Source organism: Puma concolor, chromosome F2 (genome assembly GCF_028749965.1).
Source record: "Puma concolor isolate L17-30 chromosome F2, mPumCon1.1.hap2, whole genome shotgun sequence".
NCBI lineage: Eukaryota > Metazoa > Chordata > Mammalia > Carnivora > Felidae > Puma > Puma concolor.
The window spans coordinates 42,428,506-42,452,199 of NC_141684.1; the positions used below are offsets into that span (position 1 = coordinate 42,428,506).

The window sequence follows — 23,694 nt, forward strand, 5'->3', positions numbered from 1 at the left end:
TTTGAGATTAAACAGGCATGTTTTATTATCAAATGTAACAATTCTATGAAAACTCTCAGTAGTATTGTAGTTAAGTATTACTATTTTTAAGGCTTTCAGAGCTTTGGGCAGACAGCATCTTAAGGCATCAAGTATAAACAACTCTTTTTCTGATCCTAAGTGCCAGTTGTCACCAGTTTTCACACAAAAAGGTTTTTTGTTTTTTCTTTTTTCCTACTGCAGTTAAAGGGCCATTGCTGGTCAAGTGAAGAGGGAAGGTTTGGCTCTCCATTCAAGGTGTTAATCAAAGTAATGCAAAGTAAATAAAAAATAGCAGCCACATAAATCTGCATGGCATTGCATCCAAGCCAAGGACAATAGGAGGAACTTAAAGACACATGTGCACTTACTTAATCAAATCCTGTTTTCCTCTTTGGAGTTCCATGAGGCAGCAGTACTAGCTAGCTAGTGTCTAATATTGCACTTTTGTAGCATACACACAGCTAAACACATAGTGCTAAACGCTGACAGCATCAGTAACTGCTCTAACCGCTTCAGTGTTTACTTCTCAGTCCAGCATGCTGACTCTAATCCTATGCTTTTAAAAGTTTTAATTATTTGACAGTTAAGGCATTAGAGAGAAAGGTTTAAGGCTATATCTTAATATATACAAGCATTCACTTCAGTTAGTATATTGCTTTCTAGAATACACTGTTCAAATATTCTCATTTTGCGATATTAAAAACTATGGAATATCTCTTATTAAAGTCCAAACCATCAGTAATGGGAAAAGTACAATATAAAATAATACATTTGAAGCCACAATGTTCAGTTACAGTTTAAACTAGAAATTACTAGCTACACATAGCTGCTTCATTTTTGGTTTTGCATTTTGGCCCCTAGTTCATTATTTACAACTGGTACCTGCTGAGAAAAAAGATGCAACTTTTAAGCCATGTATGTTTTGCAGTGGGTGTACAATATCTTCTAATTTATCCCAAGGTGTTTTAAAAATCATTTTCATTCGTTTTTAACTGTAAGACACCATGATGGCCAAGATAGTGGGAGAATAGTTTTATTTCTTAAGTTTGTGACTCAAGTATTCCAAGATCTTATTCTTGAATTACTTAGTAAGAGGGCACACTCGTGCAGAAGATAGGGAGATGGAGATAGAAAAATGGAAACACACAAATGAAGCTTCCACAACAGAGTTCCTGATGGAGACGGTAGACACTAGTATTTTTTGTCCAAGACTTAAAACTTAGGAAACACCTATGATGCCACGTTAGCTGGAAGTATTAGAGTCACTCAATTTCCAATTCACATTTTAAATGCCTATTTGCAATCAGCAAGGAGCCAGGCATGCTGCTTGCTAGAAGGATTTGGCTTCATTGGCTCAAATTTTTTCCTCTACCAAAAGATAGGGCACAGGCCCACTGTCCAATCACGTTTGCTGAAAATACTGCAGCCTGAGTGTAGACAAACTTCCCCTGAAGTTGCTAGAAGTTGATATATCTGACGGTTTCGGGATCACCATACATCTTTCAAACACTGAAAAAAACAACACAAGACAATAAAAGGAAATATTACAGTCTCTAAATTTTCAATTATTGGCAGCTATAATAAAACGATTTCGAATTACAAAAGGCCCCCCCCCCCAAAAAAAAGCCTTAAGGGAGTCCACAATTTTATTTTACACATAGTTGGGATTCTTTTTTTCTTTTTAATGTTTTATTTATTTTTGAGACAGAGACAGAGCATGAGCAGAGGAGGGGCAGAGAGAAAGGGAGACACAGAATCCGAAGCCGTTATTTTACACATAGTTGGGGTTTCTACAGCAAGTTCTCAAGGAGCAGTGTTGGCAGATGAAATTTACGTGGTAACTGGCATTCCCACAGCTCCCTCCCTTGTGTTACCATTTGTTGATGATGTGTATGTTTGCACCTCCATACTTTACTCAGCTCCTTTGTGGAGTGACTATTTCACAATGTCTGTACATACAGACATTCCTCAGTCTGGGTCCTCAAGTTACAACAGCGTTTTTTTGTTTTGTTGTGTTTTTAATTTTTATTTGGAAGAGAGAGAGAGAGAGAGAGAGAGAGAGAGTGTGCGTGCACACATGCAAGCTGGGGAGAGGGACACAGGGAGAGAGAGAGAAACCACAAGAAGACTCTATGCTCAGCACAGAGCCTGACATGGGGCTCGATCCCATGACCCTGGGATCACAACCTGAGCTGAAATCAAGAGCTCAACTGACTGAGCCACTCAGGCACCCCATCATAGCAATTCTTCTGATATTAAGAGGCTTGATGCCATTATTAAAACCATTAAGACAATTTTTGAAAATTAAAGTCTAGTATAAGAAATTTCATATATGAAACAAAAATATTTGAGTCAATAAGAAGCAATGAGGCATGACATTATAGGAAACATCAACTCTTTCAGTGAACAGTTGATAGACAACCTTTATGTGAATTCATTCATCTGCACAACCATCCTATAAAGATTACCATGCTATTCCCATCATACAGATGGAGAAACGGAGGCACAGCGCAATTAATGTAGTCATTGGCAGGTCCAGAATTTGAACACCAATTGGTTCTGTTATGCTATTTCACTTATACGCCACACAAAAACACACATACATACATACATACATTCATTCATTGTGTGAGAGAGAGAGATAGGCGGAGAGAGGGGGAGAGAGAGAAAACAAAGCAGGCTGTGCACCATCAGCACAGAGCCCGACGCGGGACTCGAATTCACGAGCTGCAAGATCATGACCTGAGTGAAATCAAGAGTTGGTTGCCCTACTGACCAAGCCACCCAGGTACCCCACCACACAAAAACTTTAAAGTGAAAACTTTTGGCATTGTGCATGCTTTCACAAGTAGATGAGAAACTGGACTGCAGGTAGACATAAAAATGGTTCTTCAGAGTTCAGATCTGTTCATATGGCCAGTTTGAAATCATGGTCAAGGTTAGATTTGCTTTAATAATAGACTCTAAAATTGATACAAATTTAGAATCAGGTATTTATAAAACAGGGAAATACTTGTTAGAAATCATTCTTAAAATGTGGTTTACAAAGTGACTGTAATTTAGTACTTAGTGTAAAACACAGGACACGCAAGTTTCCCCTTGGTTACTAAGTACAAATAAAATCTCTATCAATGATCTACCAACACAATTGTCCAAGATCTGCTATATTCTTCTTTTGGCAATAGCATCTGAATTGTCCTTAAATAACTGACTGTCCCATAACCTAATCTTAAGCCCATAATGAAGCAACTTTACAACTGAGCCCAACAAGTGACACAGACATGGCCAATCAGAGCCCTGCATGTTCCTGGCCACAGTGCTTTCTGAAATGGACCTAAGCCAGGCCAAATAACCTCAATTCCTGGCCTGCCTCTGGATTTAAGATGGAAGGATGTAAGCCAAGAGTTGCTGGAGGTACCCTACAGAGACAGTTTGGAAAGAGCAAGCCCTTGGATCCAGTCAAGTCAGTCAACCATGGGCCTGTTATCAGAGTCAATAAATAAAACCTTTCCCATTCCCAGCTCATATTATCATTCTAATAAGAAACCAATGTATATGCTGAAAACTATACCTTCATATTCTGTGAAAACGTAGAAAAGTCTGAAAAAAATGAAAAGTTTAGCTTTCTCAAGCCTGTTTTTTTTTTCAGCTTATTTTGAGAGAGAAAAGCAAGAAAGAGTGCACGTGCATATGGAAGGGGCAGAGAGAGAATCCCAAACAGGCTCTACACCCTCAGTGTGGAGCCTGATATGGGTCTTGAAGTCCCTGAGCTGAAGTCAGATGCTTGACTGAGCGACCCACTCACCTCTGAAGCCTGCCTTTTTTTTTTTTAGTGTTTATTCACTTTTGATAGACAGAACATGAGCAGGGGAGGGGCAGAGAGAGAGGGGGACGCAGAATCCGAAGCAGGCTCCGGGCCCTGAGCTGTCAGCACAGAGCCTGATTTGGGGCTCGAACTAACAAACCGTGACATCATGACCTGAGTGGAAGTCGGACGCTCAACTGACTGAGCCACCCAGGTGCCCCTTGCTTTTTAATCCCAGTAGTATCCAATGGAATTTTAGTGTTTAGTAATCAAACTTTAGACTTCAAGCTGTTAACAAAAGACAAACCCCACAAAACCTTCAACTCCCCCTCAAAACAACAAAAACCCCCAAAACAAACAAAAAACAACCAATGTTTCCTATTTTCCCTTAGCTGCAGAAAAGAGTAAAAGTATAAAGAAACTATTATGCAAAGACAATTTTAAAGTTACAACTGCAAATATTCACAAATCTCTTTCCAGTAAGATCTGTGTTAAAAAATGTTTTTTTGTCCACGGACATTGAAAGTACCATGTACAAAGAAATCATTTAAGAAAACTGGATTTCACCAACTGGGGTTACGTCTTATGAAATGAAGCTAAACCCCTTAAAAACCCTGCAATTCTGATTAGTTGTAATATTTTATTTCCTTGTAGTAATTTTGACATCTCTTTTCTAAAAAAATTAAGTCATTTGTGAGATTTCTTTGTTAGGACAAAGAAATAGTTTCTTTTTCCTTATATAATAGGTAAAATAAAACCCATAACTCAGATTCTTTAATCAAAGAAAAATGTTTTGATAGCCTTTTTGTCACTTAAATCACTAATCGGCATTTAGGTAGCTGTTGCTGCCCACTATTATAAATACTAGCTGAAAGAGAAATAAAGTAAAATCTTGTTTCATTTTAAAAATCTCATTTATCCAAGAAACATCTTGAATATTGTGGCCAGAAACTAAAATATTAGTCACTATATTGGTCCAAACAATTATATAATACAAAAGACATATCATTTTTAAAAAATTTAAATCCCAGTTAGTTAACATATAGTGTAATATAGTGTAATAATAATTTCAGAAATAGAATTTAGTGATTCATTAGTTACATATAACACCCAGTGCTCATCCCATCTCAAATCCTCCTTAATGCCCATCACCCATTTAGTCCATCCCCCACCTCCCACCCCGCCAGCAACTCTCAGTTTGTTCTCTGTATTTGAGTCTTTTATGGTTTATCTCCCTGTTTTTATATTATTTTTGCTTCCTTTCCTTTATGTTCATCTGTTTGTATCTTAAATTCATCATAGGAGTGAAATCATGTTTGTTGTTCTCTGACTTATTTTGCTTAGCATAATACACTCTAGTTCCATCTGTGTTGTTGCAAATGGCCAGATTTCATTCTTTTTGATCACTGAGTAATATTCCAGTACACACACACACACACACACACACACACACACACACACACACACACACACAACACATCTTTTTTATCCATTCATCAGTCGATGGACATTTGAGCTCTTTCCATAATTTGGCTATTGTTGATAGTGCAAGACAGATAATTTTCGAACTACAAAGTAATCTAAACTATATACTTAAGAGGCCAGGTATAAAAGATACTCTCCAAATGAAAGCTGCATGGTTTTTGTTTGATTGTTGGGTATTCTTTTGTTTTTCCTTAAAACCTAGCTGTTGTGAAAATACCAGGCTTAACACATCACAAGAACTTCCAAAAATACCCAGTATAGACAAAAGTTCTCACAAAAAAGCAAAGGAAAATGTTAACACTTCATCTTGGACCTCCCTGCCTCTAGAACTGTGAGAAATTAGAGGTTTGTTATTTATAAAACACCCAGTCCATGGAATTGTGTTACGGCAGCCAGAATGAACTAAGACATTCAGCAAATGATCAAGATTACACTGCCAGTAATGTTATGTAGGTAATAGCATCCCAGATATTATGTGATAGGATGTGCACTTCACCTCCATGGTATTATTCTTTCCCAATACTCATTACCCCAGTATAATTGCCAAAAAAGCATCTAACAAATTCAAAATCAAGGATAGCCCACAAAATACCTCAAAAGCAGAATACCTGAAAATTGTCAAGGTCATGAAAAATAAGCAAAGACTGAGAAACTAACATGGACTAGAGGATACTAAGGAGACAGGCCAAGTAACTGCAACATGGATTCATAGATTGGATCATGGAACTAGATCATGGAAATGAAAAAGAACATTAATGGAAAAATTGGTGAAATCTGAACAATGTCTGGAGCATAGATAATAATCATCAACATTGCTTCTGTATTGATTATTGTAATCATAGCAATAAAGTAGTTATTTGTCTATATGCATAACTTTATAGTTTGTAAAACTTGCTTACGCTCATTAACCCACCTGATTCTTACCTAGAAAAGTTAAGTCACATATGAAGAAGTGATGTTATGTGCATTTTACAGAATAGGAAAATGTTACCTCTGAAGAACTGTCTCTCCATATGTATGCAAAATATGTTTATAGCCAAGCATTTGTTGACAAATTTATGAGCTGGTCCTGCCCCCCCCCCCCCCCAACACACTAGGAGAGTTACACTTGGAGCTTATGGTGAGGGAGTTGGGGATACAAACAAGAACTCTGGCCTTTTGAGGAGGCATTTTTTTCCAGACAGCCATCAAACCTCCTTCCCAAGAGGGCATCTTCAACAGCTTGTGAGCAGTCGTTGGGATCTTTTATGATAAAAAAAGAGGCATACCTAGATTAATTCTTGGGTTAGCTGACAAATGTTGGCTATACAAGAAGGCAGAATACTGAAACTTCTTTATCAGACCTTATCATGGGCTTTGGCTACCTTTATCTGACTCCATAACCAGTAATGGCATCATGCTTTCAATAAATTTTTCAAGTACTGTTACTAGTTTCCTGTCATTGCTGTAAAAAATAATGTAATTTGATGACTTAAAACAGAAACTTCTCTCACATATCTGGCGGCCAGAAATCAAGGTGTCAGCCAGGATGTACATCCTCCAGAGGCCCTAGGGACCAATTCTTTGCCTTCTCCACCTTTCAATGGTTGCAGGTGATCCCTGGCTTATGTCTGTATTATTTAAATCTCTGCCTCCATGGTCATATTGCCTCCTCTTCTCCTGTGTCCATCTGGTCTCCTCCCCACTGCCCTTTTTTTTAAGTAGGCTCCATACCCAGTGTGAAAGCTTGAACTCATGACCCTGAGATCAAGAGTCATGTGCTCCACTGACTGTGCTGCCCAGGTGCCCCTATTTCTGCTTCTTTTATAATTGCATTAAGGGCCCACCCACATAATCCAGGATAAACTCCCCTCAAGATCCTTACTTTTTTTTTTTTTTTTTTTTTTTTTTGCCAGATAAGGTAATAGTCACAGGTTCCAGGGATTAGGATGTGGACATTTATTTGGGGCCACCATCCATCCCACTATAAGTACTTACTTTGCCAGGCTCTTATTTGCTTAGTAGAAAAGAGCACCAAGACTGAAACTCAAAGTGATGTATCTTTAGTCAGCTTGGTCATTAACTGTAGGACTCAGAAAGTTACCCAGCCTCTCTGGGTTTCATTTCCTCATCTGTCACATGGAGCCATTGGTACCTGCTCTGATGCCTCACAGTGCTGCAATGAGACTTAAATGGCACTGGAGATATAAAATTGCTTACAGAGCATAAGGCATTCTAGTGATGTTTAAGAGATGACTAGTGATGATAAATTTGATTATTAATATAGATGATGAGAAAAAATATATAGCCACACAAGAAGGTTAAAGGGAAATAAATGGGGTCCAAATTGCATAAGGACGTACAAAAAAGAATCTGAAAGAAAATATTCATTATGGTTATTTCTGGAGGGTGGAATTATAAGTGACTTCTTTGCACCTGTCTGTATGTTCCAAATTCTTTACAATGAGCACACAATACTTTTATGGTCCTTACCTCCCAGGATCGCTGAGATCATTAAATAACTGATAACTTAGCCAGGTGTTTCAGTCAGTACTCCATGTGAATTTTTTTTAAATTTCAATATAAAAGTAGATCAATCTGATTTTATAATAATAAATGCAAACACCTGGATTTTAACAGAGCACCTGATATTTCTATCATGACTTCAAATATATAAACATAAGATAGAATCAGAGTTAGGGGCGCCTGGGTGGCGCAGTCGGTTAAGCGTCCGACTTCAGCCAGGTCACGATCTCGCGGTCCGGGAGTTCGAGCCCCGTGTCGGGCTCTGGGCTGATGGCTCAGAGCCTGGAGCCTGTTTCCGATTCTGTGTCTCCCTCTCTCTCTGACCCTCCCCTGTTCATGCTCTGTCTCTCTCTGTCCCAAAAATAAATAAACATTGGGAAAAAAAATTAAAAAAAAAAAAAAAAAGATAGAATCAGAGTTGAGTAATGGTTATAGTCAAGTTAGGACATTTCTCATATAATAACAAAAAGCTCTGAGGTGCCTGGGTGGCTCAGTTGGTTAAGCATCCTACTCTTGATCTCAGATCAGGTCATGATCTTGCCATTGGTGAGATAGAGCCCTGTATGGGGCTCTGCACTGATAGCCCATAAGACTACTTGGGATTCTCTCTCTCCCTCTCTCTCCTCCTCCCTGTCTCGTATGTGTGCATGCGCACATGCTCTCTCAAAGTAAGTAACATTTTTAAAAAAGAACAAAGTTCCACGTCTAGTCATTTCTTCTTTTTCTTTTTAAAGATTTTAATGTTTATTTATTTTTGAGAGCGTGTGTGCAAGCAGGGGAGGAGCAGAGAGAGAGAAGGAAGGAGACGATCTGAAGCAGGCTCCCCACTGTCAGCACAAAGTCCCACGAGGGGCTTGAACCCAGGAACCCCAAGATCATGACCCTGGGAGTGCCTGAAGTCAGACACTCAACTGACTGAACCACCCAGTCACCCCTCTAGTCATTTCTCATTCAATATATTCATTTTATGATATAGAAGAATATGCTTATCACGTTCATAAACAGCATTAAGAAGTTGAATAAAGAACATTTCAAATGACGAAGTATGGATCAAAAAGAGTATCAAAAGGCTAGAATAATGTGCTCTCATTCCTGTGAACTAAACTAGAAAATACCCCATACCCACTGCAAAGTATCTGGGCACAATGTTCTTTAGTACCCAAGATATCTTGAAATCTCACAGAAAATAGCAGAGAATCATCACTTCCATCCCAGAACTGGGGTTTCTACAACTTCAGAACGAGAGCCTAAGACCCTAATTGTCATTTCTCAAGGACAATATTGTACTATTGGCAACCACACTTTCCAATTTAGAACTCATATAGTTAAGGCCCATAGGGTCCTCAGCCATGAAAATGGTAACAAAATTTTATTTTATTTTAATGTTTAATTTATTCTTGAGAGAGAGAGAGAGAGAGAGAGAGAGTGAGAGAGAGACAGAGAGAGAGAGTGAGAGAGAGACAGAGAGAGAGAGTGAGAGAGAGACAGGGAGAGAGGGAGACACAGAATCCCAAACAGGCTCCAGGCTCCTAGGTGTCAGCACAGAGCCCGACACAGGGCTTGAACTCACGAGCCATGAGATCATGATCTGAGCCAAAGTCGGACGCTCAACTGACTGAGCCACCCAGGTGCCCCAGTAACAAAATTTTAAAGTGGCATACCAGGAAACCAAATCCAACAACAACAACAACAACAAAAAATGAAGGAATTAAGTTACAGCAATTCCTGACCATGTCCCCACAATGCCATCTCTAGAGCAAGCTCACAAAGAAACCCAGTATCCTTTTTTTCCCTTCCAAGTATGTATGTATGTGTGTATTTTTTAAATGTTTATCTTTGAGAGAGAGAGAGGGAGGGAGAGAGGGAGGGAGGGAGGACGCTTGCAAGTAGGATAGGGGCAGAGCAAGAGGGAGACAGAGGATCTGCAGTGGGCTCTGTGCTGACAGCAGAGAGCTTGATGTGGGACTCGTACTTATAAACTATGAGATCTGACCTGAGTGGAAGTTAGACGCTTAACCCACTGAACCACCCATGTGCCCCACCCCACCCCCGAAGTTTTTATTTAAGTTCAAGTTAGTTAATGAAAGCCAATATCCTTTAAGAAAAGGTTACCAATTAAAAAACTATTTTCAAAAACTATCAGGATTCCTTTACTCTAGATTTAGACAATGAACCTTAAAAACATTATGCTAATGGGGGTACATGGGTGGCTCAGTCGGTTGAGCGTCCGACTTCAGCTCAGGTCATGATCTCGTGGTTGATGAGTTCAAGCCTTGCGTCGGGCTCTATGCTGACAGCTCAGAGCCTGGAGCCTGGAGCCTGCCTTGGATTCTGTGTCTCCCTCTCTTTCCACCCCTCTTCTGCTCATGCTCTGTCTCAAAAATAAACATTAAAAAAAAATTATGCTAATGGAAATAAGCTAATCATGAAAAGACAAATATTAGGTTATTCCATTTTTGAGTTACCTAGAATAGTCAAATGTATAGAAACAGGAAGTAGAAAGGTAGTTGCCAGGGTGTGAGGGAAGAGGGGAGTGTCAGTTTGAGATGATGACAATAGATGGTGGTGATGGTTACATAATAATGTGACTGTACTTAATGCCACTGAACCATACACTTAAAAATGGTTAATTTTATGTTATGTATACTTTACCACCATTAAAAAAAATGAAATGGGAAAAAAGTCCACTCAACAGAATTACCATAGGACTCTGTGATTCCACTCCTAGATACATACCCAAGAGAATTAAAAAACAGGTACTCAAATCTTTGTACGTAAATGTTCATATCAGCACTATTTACAATAGCAAGAAGGCAGAAACAACTCAAATGTCTATCAAAAGAGGAATGAATAAAAAATGCGGTCTAGGGGCGCCTGGGTGGCGCAGTCGGTTAAGCGTCCGACTTCAGCCAGGTCACGATCTCGCGGTCCGGGAGTTCGAGCCCCGCGTCGGGCTCTGGGCTGATGGCTCAGAGCCTGGAGCCTGTTTCCGATTCTGTGTCTCCCTCTCTCTCTGCCCCTCCCCCGTTCATGCTCTGTCTCTCTCTGTCGCAAAAATAAATAAATGTTGAAAAAAAAAAATTAAAAAAAAAAAAAATGCGGTCTATCCATATAATGGAATGTTATTCAACAATGAAAAGAAAGGAAGTACTGATACAGGCTCCAACAAGGATGAACCTCAAAAACTTGGGAAGTGAAAGAAGCCAGACACAAAAGCGCCACATATTGTAGGATTCCATTTTTATGAAATATGCACTAAAGGCAAATCCATGCAGACAGGAATGGTGTTTCCAGGGTCTATGGGGAAGGAAAATAGGGAGATACTGCTTAATGGGTTTGGGGTTTTCTTTTGGGGTGATGAAAGTGTTTTGGAACTAGATAGACGTGCTGGTTGCACATGTTATGAATATACTGCCACTGAATTGTATACTTATAATAATGATGGATTTTAGGGGCGGTGCCTGGGTGGCTCAGTCAGTTAAGTGTCCTACTTCGGCTCAGGTCATGATCTCACCGTTCATGTGTTAGAGCCCTGCATCGGGCTCTGTGCTGACAGCTCAGAGCCTGGAGCCTGCTTCTGTTTCTGTGTCTCCCTCCCTCTGCCCCTCCCGCACTCATGTTCTGTCTCTCTCTCAAAAGTAAATACATGTTAAAAAAAATTTTTTTTAAATGGTAGATTGTTATGATTTTTACCTAAATTAAAACAACAAAAAAGCATACCCAAACTGTATTCCACATTAAATCTAGCAAATGAATTTCTAAATTGACAAGTTTTCCCTTACCCCCAAATAACATACAACTACGATCCATAAATGTTTCTAAGATACTGTCTCCTTGGATGACACACTGAATTCCAGTCTCCCAATTCTTCCAGAATCTCTGTCACTCCTACATCATACTAAAGAAAAGGGGGAACTTCTTATGCGACTCATAAAAAATACATTCAGATTCTCGATCTCTATTTGGCCCTTTATGATTGAGCTTTCACATCGTAGCGCCTTACCTTCTTTTCTGAGGATGGTCTAACTGCTGGGGCCCTTAAATACAAACCCATTCTTTGGGTAGAGTCCTGGCCTGGTCATTTGTGTGTACAAGTCCATCATCGGCTGCGTACTACAATGCAAGTTAGAACAAACAGGATCATAAGATGGACAAACTGCCACTATGGACGATTAGCATTTCAACTGAATAGATCTACGGACAGTACTATATGACATTTAGAATGTAGGAAACAGCTCAAATGCTGGTAAGAGCCACATATGTAACAACTAATCCCAAGTCACCACTTCCTACTTAATAAAACCTTCTTTTAGGGAAGGGGTTAGTTAGAGTGAACACAGGGATAAAGAACCCATAACACAATAAACAACAAACACGTCAGATCATGCTAACAGTAGTTTCCATGATATCACAGGTGTGACTAGATATAAAATAGTTTGAGTACCAACTATTTGCAAAGTATTGTCCAATAAGCCCAGCATCTGCAAGCAACTCTGTGAACTTTAAATATTGTATTTGTAATATCAACCTAATTCTCTCAAGCAGACAGCAGATAAACATAATAGCGGCAAGAGGCTTAAAGAGATACTGATTAAAGTCAGTATTCTGAGAAAAAACAAAAACTAAAACCATTAAAAATGCAAAGCATTAACAGTAAAGGATAAAGCAAATGGCAAATCAAGTTATAAGAATTATGTAAGGAGACCAGAGAGTCCAGAATAAGAGGCCCATCAAATATAGATACAGGTTTATTTTCACGACCAGAATGACATTCTCCTGATCAAATATTTTCATGGTAGTTTGTCTTCATGTATTCAGTCCTCATTCTATAAATCTCATTTACCAAAATCGGCCCAACCCAGGCACTTTAACTTTATAAAATCACAGATTTTTAAAAAGTTTACCTATTTATTTATTTTAGTATTCCCTACACCCAACGTGGGGCTCAAACTCACAAATCTGAGATCAAGGGTAGCATGCTCTTCTGACTGAGCCAGACAGGTGCCCCTACAAAATTACAAAATTGATAGCAGAACCCATGTGCTGCATTTTGTTTTGGACATCAGAATTCTTCCCTTTTTGTAAATCCTTGCCCTCTCTGGCTTCATACCCCCTTCCCCACTACCACCAAGTGTGAAGTATGGAAAAATTACGTCGAAGTAGAAGGAATTTTGCTAAGGGTAGGAGAAACATATATCCAAAAATTATGTTTAAATATAATGTTTATAGGAAATGACATATGCCATTATTATCTTGAGATGTTTTTTAGAAGGCAGAATTGGAAACTATCAAGAGATTTCACTCAACCAATTATTACTAAGTATTTGCTTTATTATATGAATATATTACATAACCAGAAATAAAATGAAAACCTTCCAATACATCAACAGCAATGAATACACTGTAAATAAAAATAAATACAAAATATACTTAAGAGAACACAGTTTTAAGTCACACTCTACTGATTTTGTCTTATGGTAAATCTACACCCAATCCGGATTCCTATAGCTAGGGACTATTACCAAAATAATTAAGGACAGAAAAAAATAAGAAGACACAGACTCTTGGGGCACCTGGGTGGCTCAGTCCCATAAGTATCCGAGTCTTGATCTCAGCTCAGGTCATGATCTCAGGGTCACGGTTTCAAGCCCTGTGTGATTCATTCAATCAAGCTTGTGATTCATTCTCTCTCTTTCTCTCTTTCAAAAATAAATAAAAACTTAAAAAACAAAACCATTAAAAAAAAAGAAAACAAACAAAAAAATAGACATGGACTCTCAAAGACTGAATGTATGAGCCTTCATGTAAGAGTGATATAAAATTAGGATACAAAAGATTTTGGATTTTGTAACTGCCTTAAAACTCAAATTACTAAAGACATTGGAATAATTTGATATACTTAATTTGATAAGTGAGGTTTATATATAATCTTTTTCTTTTCTTTTTTTTAAGGAAGCTTTATGCTCAATGTGGGGCTTGAACTCACAACCCTGGGATCAACAGTCGCATGGTCTACTGATTGAACCAGACAGGTGCTCCTAGTTCCTACGTAATCCTAATTGGTTGAACCAGGTCATGAACTCCAAGCACTTCAGCAATGAAGGCCAAATTCCTTGAGATCAAATAATTTTGTACGATCTTCTTACTTCTGATTACACCAGATAACTCTACTCCAGCCTTCAATGATTCCCTAGAAGATACTAGAAGGTAAACTGCTATAAACTGCAACTTTGAAGCACATCAATCTTGTAGCTATAAATCTAGAAATAACTGCTTTTACTTGTTTCTGGTAGAATACCCACAAAAGCCAGCCAGAGAACACTTCATAATAAGAGCAATTTTGCTTAATCTCACAACCAATTTATGTGTATGACCTCTTAATTCTAGTCATTGCAAAGCTAAATGTTGACCAGTCAAAACAAAATAGAAAATTAATTGACTTCAAAATAGAAAATCAGCTGACTTTTAGAGCCTGAAACTTTGCTTGTACTTTCCAGAATTGGAAAACACTGGGAGAAAACACAAACTCAAAAGTTTATTAAGCAACCTCCTCAATAGCCTTCAGTAAAATTCTCTATTCCTTTCAGAATCTCATGAATCTTATGTGAAGTTTAGAGTAACTGTTTCCCCCCTTGCAAAGCTCCCAATAGGCAGCATATGGTTTAGGGAAGAAGCAAAGTATGTACAATAGTCCCCCTTATCAGCAGTTTCAGTTACCCTTGACTGACCAGAAGCAAATGATCCTAACACAATCCTAACACTACATCACGATGCGTACGTCATTCACCTCACTTCATCTTACCACACAGGCATTTTATCTTTTCACATCATCACAACAAGGGTAAATGTAGTACAGTAAGATATTTTGAGAGAGAATGACCACATTCGCATCCCTTTTATTACAGTTCTGCTTTATTATTGTTAATCTCTGTCTTTGAATTAGAATTTATCACAGGTAGGTAGGGATAGGAAAAAAGAAATTACAGGGTTTGATTCTATCTGCAATTTCAGGCATCCACTGGGTGTCTTGGAATGTTTTCTCCCATAGATAAGGGGAAAAGATCTACTGATCTCTAAAGACCTCTTACTTCCGGTATGAATGTGTTAAGCCAGGCAATAACAAAAAATAACTTTTGTCTAACCTTCACTAGATATTCTTCATTTGCCAGAAAATACACTTTCAATTTTAAAAGCCCATAAGAACATTACAATAACTTGGTAGGCTTGGGGCAGCCCCACGGAGATAATTTTAGACGAGCTCCACAATCCTCCAGGATTCATGGACACCAAGCTTGTAAACCCATTCCAATGGTGAAACAGACTCTGTAGGCATAATCCTTACAACTCTGTACTGTAAATGCTCAAGGCCTATTTTAGGTTTGATGATTATGTCCATAAATACTTCTCGGCTCTAGAGACTCAAGCAAAGTTCAGCTTCAAGAAGAAAGATAATTTTTGCTATTAATACAATAAAAGAGTTTCAAGATACTGATTTTTAGGTATTGCAAGAAAGGAATTTGGGTTCTAGGTAATTATGTGATTCAAGGAAAGAAAGGTCTCTGCTCAGAGGAGATGGCAATGAGGAGATTTTGCTCACTCTTACAGAGCTCTTATAGAGTTTACCAAGAAACATCTCATTTCGTAACTTGAGTTGGAAAACAATTGATGGACATAGGCAGTGGCAGAAAAAGTTGGTAAGAGCCAACATTCGTTTCACAAGAATTATCACAGATCATTTCATATAAGGCTCACCAAATATCCTACAGCTCATTTTAATGAGTTAGCATCTAAAGATTGAGTCTCCTTTGTTTTTTCCAGGTTAGGTAGAGAGGCCTTGACTACTTTTTACATACTCAAATTGCATGTTTAAGTACTTTTTTTTTTTTTTGGGGGGGGGGTAGTCAAGAATTAGAGGAAAACTCCTTCTTAGCCAATCCTATTCTAGATGAAAAGACCCACATTGCTGTGTACCCTGAAGAGCTTTCCCAAAGTAGCCCAATTTTCAAAAAGAGCACCAACAGATTATATTGAGACAATTAGAGTAGCCTGGAAAAGTCCTAATCTTGTCAAATGGGTGAGTTTGAAAATAGCACTCAAGGGGCGCCTGGGTGGCTCAGTCGGTTGGGCGTCTGACTTCGGCTCAGGTCATGATCTCACAGTCCGTGAGTTCGAGCCCTGCGTCGGGTTCTGTGCTGACAGCCCGGAGCCTGGAGCCTGCTTCAGATTCTGTGTCTCCCTCTCTCTGACCCTCCCCCGTTCATGCTCTGTCTCTCTCCGTCTCAAAAATAAATAAACATTAAAAAAAAAAAAATTTAAAAAACAAAAAAAAGAAAAAATAGCACTCAAAACTAGCCCCCCTGACTTTGCCTCTGGTTCTTTTTGCCTCTATAAGCAAACCTATTAGCATATGCACACATGAGGTTCAGAAAATCTGCTCTTTCCTGGCTGCATTCTTTAGGCAAATCAACTTAAGTAATAAGGGCACTGTGTATTTTCTTCTTCAAGCTACTGACCTGGTAACCTTGGAAGAAGTTAAGAATTTCCTTAACTCCAGTATTGTAGGCCAGGCCCTGCATTCTGACCACCGTGCCAGGCTGTGGAGGGACACCGCTAAGATTAGCAGCTGTAGGGAAGTAGCCAAGACTATTGGGCGAACCTGGGGGGCTAAAGGGAGAGAAAGCACAGTGAACCAATAGGAATAGACAATGTCCAATATTTATTCTAAAAGCATCAGTTATGTAAGGAAACAGACTTCCTCAAGGTGATCTTTCTTAGAATTCTCAGTTATCTGTCCCAAGACAGGTAAGAATACCATAGCTAGTCTGTCCCACGTTTCCACAAAAGTCCAAAGTTGAAAAGCAAAAGGGTTAATATAGACTTAAGTGCAAGTCTTCCCCAGAGATCCAGTTCTGAGATTCTTAAAGGGACAGGAAAGAGAGAATTAAGCCTTCGTAGTCACTCAACCACAAAGCACCACTTCCAAAGCCCAGCTCATTGATGATTAACTGGGTAGTTGCCAGGAATAGTTAGGCATGAAAATGCATGAATTCAAAGCACTAATAGGAACCACAGCCACAGTGACCAAAAGGAAAAGAAAAAGAGAAAAAAATCCAAAGTTATTGCTCCAAAGAATAGACGGTTCTACCCACATATACAAGCAATTATACAGCATAAAACACAAAGTACTATAGCACTCATGAATTAGTTCTTCCAACCTTGATTGGAAAAAAAGGTAGCAAAGTGGGTAAATTGGAAGGGATGCATAACAAGTTAAATCAATCACCATTAACACAAAGGGAAAATTGATGCTTGTGTCCTCTCCGTGCTATCTGCAGCAATTACCACCAAGAAGAACAAGCCAAGTGAATACATAATTATTCTTTATGTGGCAACTCAAGTGATTACCATATTTTGAAATTAGTTTCACCCTGCCCCCCTACCCAATTTGTTTTCCATCACAGTGGCCAGATACCCATAATTGAAAATACATAGAGAAAAATTATAAAGATGTTAGTAGCTTAAGGATCAATAAAGACCCACAGCTTTAGATTATTCAATCTTCTAAATCTAAGTAGGTAATTATCCAACTTCAAAGACCAGTAAACACATAATGGAAGGGCTAAGAATCTGAGATTATTTATCCTACATAATCCTAACTGATGGGTTAATAGGAAAGGTGCCAGATGTGCATATAGTTCCAGACTCCTTTTTTTTTTTTATTAGTACAGAAACTTTGAGCAAGTCACTTAATTTCTCTGAACTTCAATTTCATCATTTGCTAAATGGGGATAATAGCACTTTCCTAGTTTCACAGAATTGTTCTTCAGATTCAATAATGTAACATACCAAGTTACTCCATAAATCATAAAATAATTTGTTACCTCATTCTTGTTATTTCCATAACCATCATTCCATTTCATCATTTTTAAAATATCAGAGCATGAAAAAATTACTTGACATCAAGCTGCCCTTAATCTTTTAAGTCTATAAAGCAGTGATCCTCAACTTATGTGCATATTAAAGATAGTTGGGAGATGTTTCTAACTTTGTGTGGGGAAAGTCTATTTAGAGAGTAACAGTCAATCTATATGCAACTATAAGAGCAGATACAGAGGGAATGCTGAAATTTATGCCTGAGTAGAACTTTAGCAATCACTCAGACATACCTCATCGTTTTCACAGAGGTAGAAACAGAAACTAAGAGTTAAATTATTTCCCAAAGGTCACACAACTAGTTAGCTCTTCACCAAACCAGAACCACCCAGAGTTTTTAACCACCATTCATTCAAAGACCATATTTGCTCATGTCAAATGCCTGATAACTAATTCTCAAAAACCACCAAGACTTCTCTGTGTATTTAATGGAGTAACTAGGTTTTTCCTACTAACTAGCAGAGTCAGATTGTTCCCACAGTATACAACTTACTTCTATGACTCTGTCCTGGCACATTCTATACCTTTGGCTAACGATCTCCTATAAATTAAATCCAGGTGTCTAGTACCTTCAAAATACAAACAAGACAAAATAGATAAAAGTTATCCAACTAGAAATGTAACATTATAAGTGACAATTATGTTCAGTATCTATAAGGTAACACCTATTTTCAGGAACCCTAAACTCGGAATCACATCCTTATTTTTGCACTAGGATTTCTGCTGTACACAAGGCATCTTAAGGAAAATTAAATAATTGTGTATGTACCTGACAGGAAATGAGAATAAGAATTTTCTATCAACCTAAATGCAAAGGTCTTTCAGATTATTGAAATCAGAATCAACAAAAATAACTTATTAAAAAATGACAAGATATTGACAAGGTAAACCTTTATGTAGAAAATAAAAAAGAATTTACTAAAAACAAGGTAGAAAAAACCAGTCCAGCAAGGTAACAAAATACCAGATCGACACATATAATAGATCAATTGCATTTCTTTTTTTTTTTTTTTTTTTTTAATTTTTTTTTAATTTTTTTTTTTTTTTCAACGTTTATTTATTTTTGGGACAGAGAGAGACAGAGCATGAACGGGGGAGGGGCAGAGAGAGAGGGAGACACAGAATCGGAAACAGGCTCCAGGCTCCGAGCCATCAGCCCAGAGCCTGACGCGGGGCTCGAACCCACGGACCGCGAGATCGTGACCTGGCTGAAGTCGGACGCTTAACCGACTGCGCCACCCAGGCGCCCCTAGATCAATTGCATTTCTATACACTACAGTGAAAACACAAAAATGAAATTAAGAAAGCAATTCTATTCACAATAGCATCAAAAAAAAAAAAAAAACAAAAGATGATCTAAACACAAGGAAAGACAGTCATGTTCATAAACAAAGGACTTAATATGGTTAAAATGGCAATCTTGTCTACAGATTCAATTCACAAGCTATCAAAATCTCAACTGTTTTTTTTTTTTTTTTTTTTTTTACAAAAATCAACAAAACTGAACCTAAAATGTGCACAGAAATGCAAAGGACCCAGAAGAGCCATACTGTCTTGAAAAAGAACAAAGTAGGAGTTATGTTTGCTAAATTTAAAACTTGCTATAAAACTACAGTGATCAAAATGGTGTGATACTCCCATAAGGGTAGGCAATGATCAGTGGAATTGAATTGGGTGGCCCGAAATAAACCCTTACATTTATGGTCATTTGAATTTTGACAAAGATTCCAAGACAATTTGGTGAGGAAAGAATACAAGCAAACCTTGAAGATGCTGTGGGTTTGGTTCCAGACCACTGCAATAAAGTAAACATCACAATAAATAGAGTCAAATGAATATTTTGGTTCCCCAGTGCATATACAAGTTTTGTCTAGACTATGCGGCAGTCTACTAAGTGTGTGCAATGCCATGAGGTCTAAAAACACACCTTAATTTAAAAATAACTATTTTGGGGGGCATCTGGATGGTTCAGTTGGTTAAGCGTCTGACTTTGGCTCAGGTCATGATCTCTTGGTTCATGAGTTCGAGCCCCACATCAGGCTCTGTGTTGACAGCTCAGAGCCTGGAACCTGCTTCAGATTCTGTCTCCCTCTCTCTGCCTCTCCCCTACTCACACCGTCTTTCTCTCTCAAAAATAAACAAACATTAAAGTTTTTTTTAATAACTATTTTTTAGAAGTTTTAAATTTTTATTTACTTATTTTTTACCTTAGAGAGGGAGCATGAGTTGGAAGAGAGAGAGAGAGAGAGAGAGAGAGAGAGAGAGAGAGAGAGAGAGAATCTTAAGCAGGCTCCATGCTAAGCATGGGGCCCATCTCGGGGCTTGATCCCACCAACCCAGAATCATGACCCAAGCCAAAATCAAGAGTTGGATACTCAACCAACTGAGCCACTCAGACGTCCCTAAAACTACGTTATTGCTAGAAAATGCTAAGTATCACCTAAACTTTCAGCTAGTTATAATTACTGATCACAGATCATAACAAAATTATAGAAAACTACAAATTTTTCAAATATCGCCAAAATGTGACAGAGAAACAAAGTGAGCAAATGCTGTTGAGAAAATGGTGCCGACAGACTTGCTTGAGGCAGGATTGCCATACACCTTCAATTTGTTAAAAACAAAAACAAAACAAAACAAAAACAACACAGTACCTAGGGGCACCTGGGTGACTTTTTCAGTTGGGCATTCAACTTGACTTGGGCTCAGGTCATGGTCTCCCAGTTTGAGCCCCACGTTGGGCTCTGCACTGACAGCATGGAGCCTACTTTGGATTCTCTGTCTCCCTCCTCTCTCTGCCCTTCCTCTGCTCGTGCTCTTTCTCTCTTTCAAAAATAAATAAACATTAAAAAAGAAATATACAGGGGCACTTGGGTGGCTCAGTCAGTTGAGTGTCCGACTTCGGCTCAGGTCATGATCTCGCAGTCTGTGAGTTTGAGCCCCACATCAGGCTCTGTGCTGACAGCTCGGAGCCTGGAGCCTGCTTCGGATTCTGTGTCTCTCCCTCTCTGTCTCCAGCCCTCCCCCACTCATGCTCTGTCTCTCTCTCTGTCAAAAATAAACACTAAAAAAAATTTCTTTAAAAAAAAAATACACAGTATCTACACAGTGCAAGAGAGCAAAACACAATAAAACAAAGCATGTCTGTTGTCTTTCCAATAAATGGTGCTGAAATAATGTAATACCCACATGCAAAAGAATGAATTTAGGCCTCTATCTCATATCATACAAAAAATTAATCCAAGTTGAATAAGACACCTAAATTAAGAGCAAAGATTACAGAACTCTGAGGCCCCTGGGTAGCTCTGTCAGTTGAGTGACTGACTCTTGATTTTGGCTCAGGTCATGATCTCACGGTTCGTGGGATGAAGCCCTGCATTGGGCTCTGTGCTGAGAGCACAGAGCCTGTTTGGGATTCTCTCACTCACTCTCAAAATAAATGAATAAACTTAAAAAAATAAAGTAAAATTATAGAACTCTTGCAAGAATATGTAGTAAATCTCCAGAAACTTGGGTGATATATTACAACAAAACTGTAAGTGAGAAAATAAGACACTGATAAATTGTACTTCATCAAAATTTAAAACTTTTGTGCTTTAAAAGACATCATTAAGAAAATGAAGATAACCCACAGACTGAGAAAAAGTATTTGTAAATCACACCTTAATAAGGTCTCTCATCTAGAATATATAAAGAAATCTTACCACTGAAAAACAGTAAGGAGACTAATCCAGTTTTAAAATGCACAAGAGATTTGAACATTTCTCCAAAGAAAATATACAAAAGGATAATAAGCACATATGAAGATGCTCAAAATCAATAGCCATTAAGGAAATGTAAATCAAAACTATAATGAGAAAGCAATCCACACCTACAAAAATGACTAAAATAAAATCAAGTTTAAAAGGTTGTAGAGAGGGGCGCCTGGGTGGCTCAGTTGGTTAAGTGGCCGACTTCGGCTCAGGTCGTGATCTTGCAGTCCGTGAGTTCAAGCCCCGCATCGGGCTCTGTGCTGACAGCTCAGAGCCTGGAGCCTGTTTCGGATTCTGTGTCTCACTCTCTCTCTCTGACCCTCCCCCGTTCATGCTCTGTCTCTGTCTCAAAAATAAATAAACTTTAAAAAAAAAAAATTAAAAGGCTGTGGAGAAACTGAACTCTCATACATTGCTGGTTAGAAATGTAAAATGGTAGGGCACCTGGCTGGTTCAGTTGGTGGAACATTAGACTCTTGGTCTTGGGTTGTGGGTTTCAGTCCGAAGTTGGGTATAGAGACTGCTTAAAAATAAAGTCTTAAGGGGTGCCTGGGTGGCTCAGGTTGTGATCTCATTGTTTGTAAGTTTTAGTCCCCCCCTCAGGCTCTCTGCTGTTGGTGCAGAGCCCGCTTCAGATCCTCTGTTTCTCTTCCTCTCTGCCCTTCTCCCACTCGTGTGTGCTCACACACTCTCTCAAAATAAATAACATTAAAAAATTTAAACATCATAAAAAAAAAAAGAAATGTAAAATGGTGAAGCTCCTTTGGACAACAGTTTCGCTCTTTCTCAAAAGTTAAACTTAGAATTAACGTATGACACAGCAATCCCACTCCTAGGTGTAAACCTTATACTAGAAATCTGAAAATTTATACACATGCAAAAACTTGAATGTAGAGGTACACAGTACCATTATACTTAATAGTCAAAACACCTTCAGATGTCCAACAAGTGATAAATGGACAAACTAAATGTTGTAAATCCCTAAAATATTATTAGCCATAATATTATTTAGCCATAAAAAAGAATAATGCTACAGTATGAATGAACTTCAAAACATGCTCCATAAAAGAAGCCAGGCACAAAGACCACATGTGGTATGACTTCATTTATATGAAGTATCTGCAAGAGGCAAATCCGTAGAAACCAAAAATAAGTTGGTAGTTCTTTAGGGATGGGGTTACGGGAGAGAGTGAAGGGGGTAGGAGGAGGTGAATAGGAGTTTCCACTAATGGCCACCAGGTTTCTTTTTGGGGTGATAGGTTATTCTTAAATTAGAATGTTATATTATCAGAAACAGGCTCCAGGCTCCGAGCCATCAGCCCAGAGCCTGACGCGGGGCTCGAACTCCCGGACCGCGAGATCGTGACCTGGCTGAAGTCGGACGCTCAACCGACTGCGCCACCCAGGTGCCCCTTTTTCTATTTTTTTTTTTTAATTTTTTTTTAAAAGAGTCAATTTTCAAAGCAAGAAAGAGTATCCAATGGAAAAAAGACAGTCTCTTCAGCACATGGTGCTGGGAAAGCTGGAGAGCAACATGCAGAAGAATGAAACCACTTTCTTACACCATACACAAAAATAAACTCAAAATGGATGAAAGACTTAAATGTGAGACAGGAAACTATCAAAATCATAGAGGAGAAAACAGGCAACAATCTCTTTGACCTCAGCTGTAGCAACTCCTTACTAGACCTGTCTTGGAGGCAAGGGAAATAAAAGCAAAAGTGAACTATTGGGACTTCATCAAGATAGAAAGCTTCTGGACAGCAAAGGAAACAATCAACAAAACTAAAAGGCAATCGACAGAATGGGAGAAGATATTTGCAAATGACATATCACATAAAGGGTCAGTATTCGAAATCTACCAAGAACTATTCAAACTCAACACCCAAAAAACAAATAATCCAGTGAAGAAATGGGCAGAAGACATGAATAGATACTTCTCCAAAGAAGACATCCAGATGGCTAACAGACACATGGAAACATGCGCCACATCACTCATCATCGGGGAAATACAAATCAAATCCACAATGAGATACCACCTCACACCTGTCAGAATGGCTAACATTAACAACTCAGGCAACAACGGATGTTGGAGAAGATGTGGAGAAAGGGGAACCCTTTTCCACTGTTGGTGGGAAAGCAAACTGGGTACAGCCACTCTGGAAAACAGTATGGAGGTTTCTCAAAAAATTA

The 23,694-nt window shown here is 38.6% G+C and overlaps 1 protein-coding gene across 5 annotated transcripts in view; it reads right to left on the reverse strand.

The window, feature by feature from the left end:
• The window catches only part of ESRP1 (epithelial splicing regulatory protein 1), a 66,317-nt gene continuing 42,623 nt past the window's right edge, over positions 1 to 23,694 (reverse strand). For 2 of the 5 annotated variants that reach the window (XM_025922632.2, XM_025922631.2), the window contains exons 14-16: positions 16,330 to 16,480; positions 11,820 to 11,929; positions 1 to 1,530 (exon numbers count right to left, since the gene is read on the reverse strand). In XM_025922632.2, coding sequence (XP_025778417.1) covers positions 11,855 to 11,929; positions 16,330 to 16,480 — 226 coding nt within the window. In that variant the 3' untranslated portion in view covers positions 1 to 1,530; positions 11,820 to 11,854. The remainder of the gene's footprint in view (positions 1,531 to 11,819; positions 11,930 to 16,329; positions 16,481 to 23,694) is intronic. The other 3 variants (XM_086695520.1, XM_086695519.1, XM_086695521.1) reach the window with 3 other exon arrangements.